This window comes from Mustela putorius, unplaced genomic scaffold, assembly GCF_011764305.1.
Source record: "Mustela putorius furo isolate JIRA1106 unplaced genomic scaffold, ASM1176430v1.1 tig00000129_pilon_pilon_pilon, whole genome shotgun sequence".
NCBI lineage: Eukaryota > Metazoa > Chordata > Mammalia > Carnivora > Mustelidae > Mustela > Mustela putorius.
This window is the reverse complement of record NW_025421290.1, coordinates 42,361,074-42,373,381: the sequence shown is the minus strand read 5'-3', so window position 1 is coordinate 42,373,381 and position 12,308 is coordinate 42,361,074. Positions and strand designations below refer to the sequence as shown.

General features: G+C 60.6%; 1 protein-coding gene across 4 annotated transcripts in view; it reads left to right on the top strand.

The window, feature by feature from the left end:
* Positions 1–9,826, top strand: part of ITPK1 (inositol-tetrakisphosphate 1-kinase) — a 166,569-nt gene extending 156,743 nt beyond the window's left edge. For 3 of the 4 annotated variants that reach the window (XM_004754795.2, XM_045072982.1, XM_004754797.3), the window contains 4 exons: positions 148–273; positions 1,524–1,591; positions 5,866–6,028; positions 7,611–9,826. In XM_004754795.2, the coding sequence (XP_004754852.1) occupies positions 148–273; positions 1,524–1,591; positions 5,866–6,028; positions 7,611–7,969 (716 nt within the window). In that variant the 3' untranslated portion in view covers positions 7,970–9,826. The remainder of the gene's footprint in view (positions 1–147; positions 274–1,523; positions 1,592–5,865; positions 6,029–7,610) is intronic. The other variant, XM_004754796.2, reaches the window with a different exon arrangement.
* Positions 9,827–12,308: the final 2,482 nt, after the last annotated feature.

The window sequence follows — 12,308 nt, the reverse complement described above, 5'->3', positions numbered from 1 at the left end:
CACTCCAGTTGCCCGAGCCGCACTCTGTCCCCTGGCCCACAGGCCTTGCCACCGCTCAGGGCTCACTCTTCTTGGCTGGCAGCGCCCAGAAGTAGAGATCAGTGGCGTTGCCTGGCGCAAGTCCTGCAGGGTGTTTATTTTCCCCAGGCTCTTCCCCAGGACCATCTCTCGTGCCCCCCGTCTGGACTGGCTCTGGTCGGAGCGGCGGGAGGACTGTCGGGTACACCGGGGCGGCAAGGGGCCTGTGTGCCTCACTAGCGGGAAGGATGCCAGGTACATCTCAGCGCCTGCCTGCTTGGCCTCCGCCCGAATCACTTTCTCATGCATGATTGTTACAGCGTCGTAATCCTGGAGCTGGGGCGGGGGGTCCTTGGCGATCAGAGCAGGTGCCCCCTGCGGCCTGGTCCCCCCGCACTGTGGTGCTCAACCAAGGCCCTTCCTGTCTTGCGCTTAGGGCCCTGGGTCCCAGGGGTGATCAATGTGTCCTGGGGACGGGAGTCACCACGCCCCATCCTGGAGGGACTGAAGCAGAGGCCGCCGGGGCCCTGTAGGGGCTCATGGCCCAGGACATCCCCATGTCATTCTTGGTGGGGGGGCATGGGGTGGTGAAGCTCGCGGTTTTGTGATTCTTGCATTCCTGTGCCCATGCTTCTAAGTGCTCGAGAACGTGTGGCCGACCAGCCTCACTCCACGGGATGGATAGACTAACCAACTGCTTATTGCACTCATCACTCTTGGGATCGGTGTGCCCACCTGGGTGCCCCGGTGGGACTGAGGGTGTGCTGGGAGGCAGAGGTGGACCAGGAAGTATGGTGTGGGAGGAGGAGGAGGGTATTTCGGGGGTCTGTGCCAGCTTCCAAAGCTTCCAAAGCCAAACAGTAATCGTTCTGTGTACTTTCCTTGGATGGACCCTTCAGAAGCCCATGTTCTGATTTCCCGCTGCCCCGTGTGTAGTCGGGAAGCAGGAGAACCTTTATGTTCTAAACACGCATGTGCCAAGCGGCTGCGTGGGCGTATTTCTCAAGTGCTGCGCTGAGAAAGAGTCCCATGGGCGGATACCGGGAGGGGCTGGGACTACGGGATTAAATGGCATTTACTGAACCTCTTGACTTCAGGCCTTTGATGCTCCCGGTACACTGCGTTTCCCACTCGCTCAGCCCCCGCACCATCCCCTAAGCCCCCTTTCTAGTGCCCTGTCCATAAGACACACTAGACACACTCTGGAATGGGCGGGCCGTAGGTGTTGGGAAACGCGGACAGGATACAGTAAGGTGGTAGCCGAGGTAGGCTCGCTAAGACCATTATTTTTGTATGGGGAACGGGAGCCCTGCGTGGACGTGTTTCCGGTCATGGTGCCCTGTCTCCTTGGCGTGGGGGTGCCCGGCTCACGGGGGCCCCAGGTTGGCTGCTGCTGAGGCCACCCGAGACTGTGGCTGGGGGGGTGCTGCCCCCTGCTGTCAGGTGCTGGAGTCACGTCCCCGCCTTGAGCTAACGCCTGCTCCTTCTTGTCTTTGCTTTTTCAGACCGGGAGTCCATCTTCTTCAACAGTCACAACGTGTCCAAGCCGGAGTCCTCGTCGGTCCTGACCGCGGTATGTTCCTTCCGCTGTGGCGGCCTTCCCTCCTAACATGGGGTGGGGGGTGCCCCTGGCAGTGGGGCTGAGGGCTGAGCTCCAGCAGAGCAGGGAGTGGGGACCAGAGAGCCCCTTTCTTGGCTTGCTGCGGGCCATCACAGCCACACCCGCGGACTTCTGGGCTACTCCCGAGGGAAGATTTTCTAACTTTTCTCCCAGAGTGAGGATCTCCCCACCCACCTCCCAAGTCACGGGGAATTTGAAGCCCTGTTTTCTAATCTTTTTTCCTGATTTATAAAAGGGGGTAGGAGGCAGCATCACACCCGTTTTCCTTTCTCTTTCCTTGTCCACGTGAATCCAGTAAGCGTTTGTTAAGGGCCTGCTAGTACCTCGGTGGGGGCGGGGGTGGCAGTTCCCCGCTGGCAGAACTTGGGCGAGTTCCGTGAACATTGTGGCGGGTCAGGCACTGTCCGAGGTGCCCCACAGCGTCACAGCTGGGCCTCGCCACAGCCTCGCGGGAGCCGGGCAGACAGCTCCGTTTTCTGAAGTGGGGAGGCTCGTGATCAGGAGGGTTGAGTGGCTTCTCCAAACTCACAGGGCTGTTCCTTCAGGGGCCACACTGGCTTACGACCCCAGAGTGGTCTGTTCCGAAGCTGGGTGTCTTGGGAATTTAGGACTTATTCCCTCACTGTACCTGCAGCCAGAGTTAGAAATTTGTCCTGGGGCAGCTGCTTCCATCCCTCTCAAGTCCAGCGGGCTGGCAGTCTCCGCTGCCCCTTGCCCCTGACCTTAGAGCCCTGGGCTGGGTCTCCTGAGTCATGGGTGTGCTGGCTAATCTGGGAGGATTTGCCTGGGTCTTCCTCCCTGTCCTAGGCTGTTCTCACCAGCAGCATCCACAGTCGGCCCCTGCCCCAGGCCTACTCCCCTCCTTCCTGTGCTGGGGGCGCGCACGGGCCCATTCCATCTTGCCTCCCCCCAGCCCAGGCCGCCTGTTCATTTCTTGTTTGTGTCTGGTTCCTCTGAGGAGCCAGCCGTGTGCTGAGGGTTTGACGGAGCACAGGCGTGGACGGGGACCTGGAGGGAGCACCGGTGTCCCTCAAGATGTTGATAGATGTTCCTGGGCCAGGAACAAGTGCCATGGTCAAGGAAGCTTGGAGAAGAGTCAGATTTTAAACAGAACCTCTTGGTGCCTGGCTGTGTGCACTCTAAGATGTAAGAAGCTGTTTTGTGCCAGAAAAGCTTTGCCAGTCGTCTAACCTTCAGAGACTCTAGACTGACGCAGTCCGCAGGGCTTCTTCCCTGAGAGGCTCTCAGTCCTTGAGTGGCCAGGGACTCGCGGTTGGGGAGGGGGATGGCATTCCACAGACTTCCTGGGACGCGATCCCTACCTGTCCCGTGTGGCTCTGGCGGCCCCGGGGGCTGCTCACTGATGCCCAAGGGTCCCAGGTAACGTTCTTAGATAATTACCTGCCTGCTGCTCGGCCCGTTTCTTCATCTGTGAAATGGGAAAGCTTAGGGAGACTTCAGGGCCTCCTCTCTACCTATAGGATGTGCCCCCACCTCCTCCTTCCCCTGCGGGAGGCCCCCAGGACCGACATCACATGAAACAAGACAAGGGCACACACTTAGCCGTACCCTTTCTGTGGGAGATGAGAGCCCCTCCTGCCTTCCTCCCTCCCAGCCGGAGTCCCTCTAGTCCCCCTCAGGGCCTCGTGCAGGGGGCCGCGCAGGGGGCCGCGCAGGGGGCCGCGCAGGGGGCCGTGGCCTAGCCTTGAAGCCTCCCTCCTCCTGTGGAGGCTGCTGAAGCTGAACCCCACCCACACCTAACTGGCGGGCCCCCACACACCAGCGTCTAGGGGACGGGTCAAGAGCGCAGACCCTGGTGAGATGGACTCCAGGGGGTTTCAGACGTGTGGCCCGGGAGGCCTGTTGCCTTGCTGAGCCTGTCTCCCCCTCCTGCCCTGCAGGGTGGTCAGGGGATGCGGGGAGTTGTGGACGCAGAGGACGGTGACCTCCGTCGCCTCCCCATTTCCCAGAGGGTCATCGTCGCCTTTGCGATGACAACCCGGGATCTCTGTGCCTTTGTCTTGTCCTAGGGTGGCTGTTGAGTTTAAGATCATCAAACAGCCTCGGAAGGATTTCTGAGATGCCTTAGCTGAGCTGAGAAAGTGCTTTTCTGAGCAATGTGTGAGGAGACGTGGTAGAGGGCAGCAGAGCCCCTCGCTGGCCTGCCTGGGTGCCGGCTCTTGGCTCCCGCGTCCCCGGTGCCTGTGATTCTATTACCCCATTTCTTGGGGCGAGAAAACCAGACTCCGAAGGGTACAGGACAGCTCAGAGCCTGCAGAGGGATATGGGCGGTGCTGAGGCGTCTGTCTGGCTCTCTCTGACTTGGGGAGGACCCTGTGCCACTGATCCAGTGGCCGAGCGGCCGGGCTGGGCTAAGCCGCTGGCTGGCAGGAGTGACCTCGAGGTGGGTCCTGGCTTGGGCAGGGGCTCAGTGACAAGGGCTTGTCAAAGCCAGGCTGGCACTGCTCCTTAGGAGGTGTTTCCTCTGCTAGGACACTGAGGCAGCAGGGTCATGGGCCCGGGGGCCCTGCAGATTGTGCAGAGCTGGTGGCTGTGGCTTTCACGGGGGACCACTGATGGTGCCCTGGTGTAGGCTCCTTGCTCTGTGTGTGTCTGGAAGTTCCCTATCAGCCATTCTAGCTACTTGTGCTGGGGGAAGGACCATCTGTGCCAGGGTCTGTCCTCAGCCCTCCTGACTCAGCTTATTATTATTATTTTTTAATGGAGTGAAATTCACATAACATACAATGTAGCCATTTTCTTTTTTCTCTTTTTTTTTCTAAAGATTTTTATTTATTTATTTGACAGAGATCACAAGTAGGCAGAGAGGCAGGCAGAGAGAGCAAGGAGGAAGCAGGCTCCCAGCTGAGCAGAGAGCCCGATGCGGGGCTCAATCCCAGGACCCTGGGATTCTGACCTGAGCCGAAGGCAGAGGCTTAACCCACTGAGCCACCCAGGCGCCCCGCAATGTAGTCATTTTCAAGGGAACAGTCCAGGGACATTTAGTCATTCACCGTGTTGTGTAGTCCTCTCCTTCTACCGTGTTCTAAAACATTTTCACCACCTCTGAAGAAAACTCTGTATCCGTTCAGCACTCACCCCGCCTTCCCGGGGGGGAGCACTCACCCCGCCTTCCCGGGGGGGAGCACTCACCCCGCCTTCCCTCTTCCTCCCAGCCCCTGGCAGCCACAAATCTGTTTTTCATCTCAATGAACTTGCCTATTCCGGACCTTTCATAACAGGGTCCTACAATGTGTGACCGATGGTGTTTGGCTTTTTCCGCTTGGCCTGACGTTTTCAGGGTTCGCCCATGCTGTGCCATTGTGTAGCTGAATAATGTTCCGTCATGTGGAAACCAGATTGTGTGTCTGTCCTTGCGTTGATGGACACTTGGATGGTTTCCACCTTTAGCTGTCGTGAACAGCGCTGTGACGCTGGCAGACACGAGTGCCCGTCCTCAGGTTGGTGGGTGCATACGCAGGAGAGGCACTGCTGGTCACCTGGTAATTCTGTGTCAGGGTCTGACCCAGCTTCACTTTGAGTCTGATGGGCCTGCCACCCTTCTCCCCCTCTGGCCCCTGAGCCCCACAGCCGCCAGGACTCAGGACTCTGGTATTTATGGGGCATCTCCTGTAACCTTCCGCTGACGGACTTAGAGGCGTCACAGGCCCTCCCTGCCCTAAAATGCAGGTGTGCATCCCCTCATGGCCAGGCCCATACTGTTCCCACCACATCAGCGACCAGCAGAGGAAAGAGGCCTTTTTGGTCCCATTTGCACATGAGCAAACTGAGGCACGGTGAGGCCGAGTACTTTTCCCTGGGACCCCAGGGCTAGGGCTTCAAATCCCTGTCCTCCTGATCCCAAACCCTTTCCAAGGTGGCCCTTCCAGGGGCCAAGCTGGAGCCTATGAAAATCCACGTGTCTGTCCCCGGCTGGCTGGAACTAGAGCAGACCAGCCTTGTGGGGCCGTCCGTCTGGGTTGTTACAGGAACTAAAGGGGTAATGCATACTAGACACTTAATACCTGCCCAGTTGTCTGTGGGACTCGGGGAGTGGCCGTGGGAGTGCTGCTCACCAGGGGTCTGTCCTGCCCCCTTCCAGAGGGGAAGGCCAGGATTTGGGGCACCTGAGTGGGGTCTCTGTGTGTGGTATGGTGTTGCACCACCCCACCTGTGGTCTGACTTGACTTCTGTGTGTGTGTCTGTGTGCGTGTGTGTGCGCACAGCTGGATAAGATCGAGGGCGTGTTCGAGAGGCCAAGCGACGAGGTCATCCGGGAGCTGTCCCGGGCCCTTCGGCAGGCGCTGGGTGTGTCACTCTTCGGGATTGACATCATCATCAACAACCAGACGGGGCAGCACGCGGTCATCGACATCAATGCCTTCCCAGGTGAGCGGCGGAGCCAGGAACCGCCTTCGTCAGTCTGTAGACCCGTGTCCTCAGATGCTGGCACAGGCGGGTCAGGTTGACCAGTCCCTCCCTCCCCGTCGGTGGGGCCTGGGGTCAGCACGGTCCCGCTAGGCCTCAGCCTGCGTGCGGAATGGGTTTGTAGCATGTGGTGAAGTTGGCAGACGAGGTATGCAGGGTAGTAAGGCCTCTCGCGTGGGGTGTGGCACATGACCCAGGCTGAGCGGCTCCTGGGCTGCGTGCCTGACGTGTGTCCCCTGACTCAGCGTGCAGCCAGGCCCAGCCACCATCGCAAGCCTCTGCCCAGGAGACCAAGGCTGGCAGGACACCACTGGCTCTTTCCCAGATCAAGCTGATCTGGGCACAGGTGCAGTGTGACCGCGGCTGCTAGAGCCCTGACGTCAGAGGACAGGGGCACCCGGGGGCTCCTTCTTGACATGGTGGAGCAGAGCCTGGCGGGAAGGGAAGGAGCTACCCCCTGAGGGCTCCGGGAGGGCCTGGGACACGGAGGCCAGAGATGAGCCCTGCCCTGTGGCGTGTTGAGAGCGTAGGGTTTCACTCCGAGGTAGGTGGGAGTGAGTCACCGAGGCCCATGTTGGGACAATGGCCTGTGTTTCTCCAGTCACCCTGGGTGCGCCCTGCACGGAGGCCTGGGTGTTGGTAGAGGTGGGGTTTTGATGAGTAAGGGACGGAATGAGAGAGACCACGGGACGTGGTCTGGGGAACAATGAAAATAAATGAGAGGCTCTAAAGCAGGAAGGACATGAGGGTGAGGACTGTGAGGGCTAGAGGTGGCCATGGATTGGTGGGACAGGGGAGGGGGGTGATGCAGGGCTGTCAGGGTGGAAGTTCTAGAAGGGTGGAGTTGGGAGGTGGTGAGAGCATGGAGCTCTCTGCGTGCGCTTTGGCTCCGTGCAAGGTCCCGAGCCGGCCCCGCCAGCCTGTGCGGTTTGGGCTGGACGACATGAGGCATGTTATTTTCTGGGCAAGTGAGATTGTGGACAGTGGAGGCCACCCCTGCTGCCTGGCCCCGGGCGGGCTCTCCTGTGACAGGAGAGTGTCCGGGCTGTGCTGGCGGCTGTGAGGGCCATCCTGGAGGACGGGTGAGGGTCCCGGCGCCCTCTGAGGCTGGACGGTGAGAAGCAGAGGGCGGTTGGTGATGGAGTGTGAGGAGCGGGCCTTTGGTCCTGCCACGTCCCGCCATTCCTCTTGCCCATGTGTCTTAGCACACCCGGTGGGTGAGTCCGCGAGACCCCGACACCGTGCTTCAGAGGGGCCAGGCACAGGGCGTCTGCCTGTCCACTCGAGCGTGACAGCTTCTCATGCCCTGGGGACAGCTGAATTCAAGGACTAGCCCTTGGGGGCCGCCCACACCCAACTTCGAGTCTCAGCTTGGTGGCTCTAATGTGTCCCCTCAGTTACTGAGCCTCGGTTTCCTGTACATCCCGAGCGTGCTACCTTGAGTTCTGGGAGCCCTGTGCGCCCCACGCCCGCTCTGCCCTGCGCCCGGACCTGTGTCTGCCGCAGCCTGGCCCAGCGCCTGTTACGTCTGTCCCACCCGCAGGCTACGAGGGCGTCAGCGAGTTCTTCACAGACCTCCTGAACCATGTGGCCACCGTCCTGCAGGGCCAGAGCGCAGCCACGGCGGCGGCGGGGGACGCGGCCCCGCTGAGGCACAGCAGGCTCCTAGCGGAGCAGGCGGGTGGCCTGGCGGGCGAGCGGACGTGCAGCGCGGGCCCCGGCTGCTGCAGCAACTTGATGGGCCCGGACCCTCCCTGGACGGCAGAGGCCGACGCGGGCGGCGTGGGCCAGGGAGGCACCGCCAAGCTCCCGCACCAGAGACTCGGCTGCACTGCCGCCGTGTCCCCCAGCTTCCAGCAGCACTGCGTGGCCTCGCTGGCCACCAAGGCCTCCTCCCAGTAGCCGTGGAGCCCAGGACCCAGAGGGCGGCGCGGGCCGCAGAGTGCACCTGCTGGGCCGGCAGCTCCCGGCGGTGACGCTCCGACTGAGAATTCCCAGCGATCTGATTCTTCTTCCTCTTCTTCTTCTTCCCTTTTTTTTTTTTTTTAAATTTTTAACCTGATTTTCTGATGTCATGATCGAAATAAGGGGTGGGGGAGGGGGAGATGGCAAAGAACCCCAAGTGGTCCAGCCTCGGGGGAGACGGACGTCCCGCCGGATGCCTGCTGTGCAGATGTCTTCACTGGGTTTACACTTGCTGTGTCTTCAACACTAGGTCTGAGTGTAAGGTGGGGTGTGTGTGTGTGTGTGTGCGTGTGCACGCGTGCGTGTGAACGTGTGTGTGTGTGTCCATCCACGTCTGTTCGTCTCGATGGCTGCTGTGGATCAGGCCTCGGGGACCCCGGAGGGGAGCAGGCTTTTAGTGGCTGAGCAGAGCGAGTGAGGGGTTCCTTCTCTCTCTCTTTTCTCCAAGCCCCCTGCACCCAGGCCAGGCCCTCTAGCTGTCCCCCTCCGACTGGCCGCCTCTGCAGCCTTGTGAGATACAGGGCCTAGAGCCCCGACCAGGTGTGCAGCTGTCCCTCCCAAGAGCAAGTGAGAGGCACACCTGCTGTTTCCTTGGGGGTTTCCATGCAGGGGGTCTGGGCTGTGGTCTGCCTGCTGCTTGCTCCCACAAGGGAAGGAGAAGGAAGCTTCCCAGGCAAGGCCAAGGCCTTGAGTTGGCTTCTCTCCACGTCCAGCTTCCTGGGGTCCACCAGGCCCTGGTGGACCATGCAGGGTTCCGTGCAGCCCTGCAGGGGGGCCTCCTGCCCTGACCAGGCACTGCTCCCCAGGACCCAGGACAAGACGGCCTGGTTGGGAGCCCCCGGGCTGATCCTGCCTGTGCCAAGGATTTGGGCCGTGACTTTGGACAGATCACCCCAGGAGTTGCCCGGCCTCTGTGTCCTTATGTCTGATGAGCATTTGAGCCCAGAGAACTCGGAAGGGCAGGCATGAGGCCCCAGCCCCCGACGGGGCAGCCTGCTTCTCTGAGAAGTCAGCCTGATGCACCTCCCCTTGGCCTCAAGGTGTTCGGGGGAAGCTGCCTGTATGCATCACGTCTTTTCACACCCGCCCAGCGGGCCTGCCCACCCTTCCCATACTCACTGTAAGCCCTAAGCACGAAGCCAGCTGAGTGTGAAGGGAGCTGCAGCCCCAGAGAGTAGGAAACTGGTACTCCCTCCTCCATGAGCCTCAGCCCAGCCCCCGATGGCAGCAGATCCCGTGGGCCGCTCAGCTTCCATGGTGCAGTGGGCAGGCCACCCGCCCCTCCACAGAGAAGAGGGCTAGCCATGGGCTTTGTCAGCCTGGATCAGGGTGAACCTGGGTGAGATGCATAGGACCCTCTGAGCATGATCTCGTGTCTTCAGATGTCCCTTCACTTTGAGCAAGTTGGAAAGCCTCTGGGCTGTCCTGCATGGTCTGATGAGGATGGTCCCAGAGAGGCTGTTGGCCTGGGCATTTGGAGGAGGTACCTTCAGGCCTGGCTCAGCAGGGGCGTGGGGGTCACCCACCTTCAGGAAAGGAAGGGCTGGGTGGTGGCCGCCACCGAGCCGGGGCTGGGCCTAGGGGGAGAGCTGGTGCCGTCAGAGCTGCCCGGCTGGCTTGGAACCCGAGGGCCCACCAACTAACTGCGTTTACACGACTTGAGTGTTGAACCCCGATTATAATGTCTGTACGGTGCCTTTCCTAGCCCAACCCTGAGCCCCGGGGAAGCAGGAAAGCGCGACTGGCCTCTTGCACTGCTTTGTCTCCAAAATAAACTACTGAAATCAAACTGCATTTCACACGTGTTTACAGATATTGCTGAAAGTTTATGCCATTCTCCTGGTCTGTTCTTGAAATTCCAGTCCCTATCTGCCTCAAGAACAGGTGCGGGGTGGTGTGGCGTAACCCCCGATGCCAGGTTGGGGCCCCTGGCCAGGTCGTGTTCCTGTGTAACTTAGGTCTACCCCCCCCCCACCCCAGGGTCACGCACGCTCCGCTCCAGGGCCCACAGATCCAGTAGCCGTCACCCGCTGGCCTCGATGCCCGTGGCAAGCAGGGTGACCGCCGCTTCTGGGGGCGGAAACTGAGGGGTGGGGTTCCCCTTCATAAAGACCTGGGAGCAGCAGGTGGCGGCAGAGGGAAGGCCCCCTGTGAGAGCAAGCGGGCCGCTCCTGCCTGGGCTGGTGACCACCATCCGGCAAACACCGTCTCTGATCAAGGGCTTCGCGATCAGAGACGAGGGGAGGGGCCGTCGGTGGGGAGGAGTGTCAGGTAGGTGCACTGATGGTTTTGGGTCCTGGGACACTCTCCACAGAATTCATTGCCCCTCAGGCCTGGCAGTTTCTGCGTCAGGGAAGGAGCCACTGACATGCACCTGGCCTTGGCAGCCTTTTTCGCGGAGGCTTGCTGGTGCTGCCCCTGAGTCAGGGCTGCTGGGAGTGGTCTGCTGTGGTGTGCGTGTGTATCACTTGGAGCCCACCCGGCCAGAACCCCAAGGGCAGTTACAACTCTCATTGCCAAGCATCTGGGTGGTGCCAGGGGGGTGGGCGTGGTGGGGGTCTCAGTGGCCGGGGCTGCTGGAGGCTCTCCTGATGTCAGTGGCTCCAGGAGCAACTGCCAGGGCCGAATTTTGGCTGAGGCCCTGGGTAGGTCCAGAGGGTCACGTGCAAGGTCTCTGCCCTGGGCAACCTGGAGCCAGGGTCTGGGGTTAGGTTCTGCTTACAGGTGCTTTGATTCTAAAATGATGTGACTCCACAGACACCAGGCCCCAACCGAGGGCCGGCTCTTGGTCTCTAACCTCTTCCCAAGGGCTGCGTGGAGTCTCCGGTGTGGCGTCCTTACATTCACGGAGGGGCCTGGTGGGCATGCTGGGCCGGAACCGCTCTGCGTAGCATGGAGGTGGACACAGCTGGAACCCTGGGGAGTCCCACGGTGCAGCCTCTCAGTGGGCCTCCGTCAGTGCTGGAGAGAACAGCTGTGAAAACGACTTCCTCCCTACCCAGAAGCCTGCCCGTGGGCCTCGTGGAAGGTGGAAGGCCCACAGCCAGAAACGAGCTTTCCAGCCAGCGAGGATACCCAGCAGTTGCCTGCCATGTGGCCACTCTGAGACCAAAGGAGACCGTGTCCTCATCCTATTCTGGAAGCTTGTTGGCTCGGGCACTCACACTGGCCATCGGCCATGCAGCAGACCAATGGCTTCACTCGCGTCCCTGGGGTCTGCATAGGCTTTTCCTCTGTGCTGTAGAAGTGATCATTCGCCCGGCGGGGTCCCCGACAGCCCCTCGCCCTCCACGGGCCTGGCCCGGAGCTGCAGAGACCTGGAGCTGTGCACTGGCTGTCCTGAAGGCCACGGGCGCTGATCCCTGAAGAAGTTTCGGGGCGGCTCCCTCCCTCAGCCAGCCTGGCTGGGCCCTGCCCTTCCCTGCCCTGCTCCGCCCCGCCCCGCCCTTCTCTGCCAGAGCCCCAGCCTGACGTGATGTGACTGAGACTCCAGACCCGTGATGGTCTCGCAGGTCCTGCCTTCCGCGAGGAAGGGCCTGTGCCTCTGCCCCTTGTCACTGCGCAGCGTGGCCAGTGTGATCTCCACCCCCAGCCTCCAACACAGACCGTTCGCAGGTGGTCAGACCTGGGCACTCCTACTTCTGGTTCTGACCACAGGCCCCGCCCAGCCCACCTGGAGCCTTTTCCAGGAACGGTTGCATTTCTCCTTTACTTCCAGACTGATCCATGACCGGTGGCTTGGAGGGGCTGTCCCTTCCCCACAGCCTGGCTGACCTCTTCCTCCAGGGCTGTCTGTGGGGTCATCTGTTTTCTCTCAAAAGTCTTCTCTCATAGTGGCTTCACCCCAAATCTGGCGGTTCCAGTTGTAGGGACACCTGTGCTCTGCCACCAGCGCAAATGCTCCGATCCTGTTCCCATAAGCAACAAGCAACATTGACCGGAACCCCAAGCTGCCTTGTGCTTGATTGTGTACATACACTGTTTCTGTGCATAGATGGACTGTACATAAGATTGCTGCTTCTGGAAAAGCCAGGAAAGGTCCTCCAGCTCTTTTGATGGGGCTCTGTGTCCTGTGTGAATTTTTTTTTTTTTTTTAAATTTGTCAGAGAGAGCGAGACAGCACAAGCAGGGGGAGAGGTAGGCAGAGGGAGAGGGAGAAGTGGGTTCCCCACTGAGCTGAGAGCCTGATGCCAGACCTGATCCCAGGACCCTGGGATCATGACCTGAGCCAAAGGCAGACACTCAACCGACTGAGCCCCCCGGCGCCCCTGTGTCC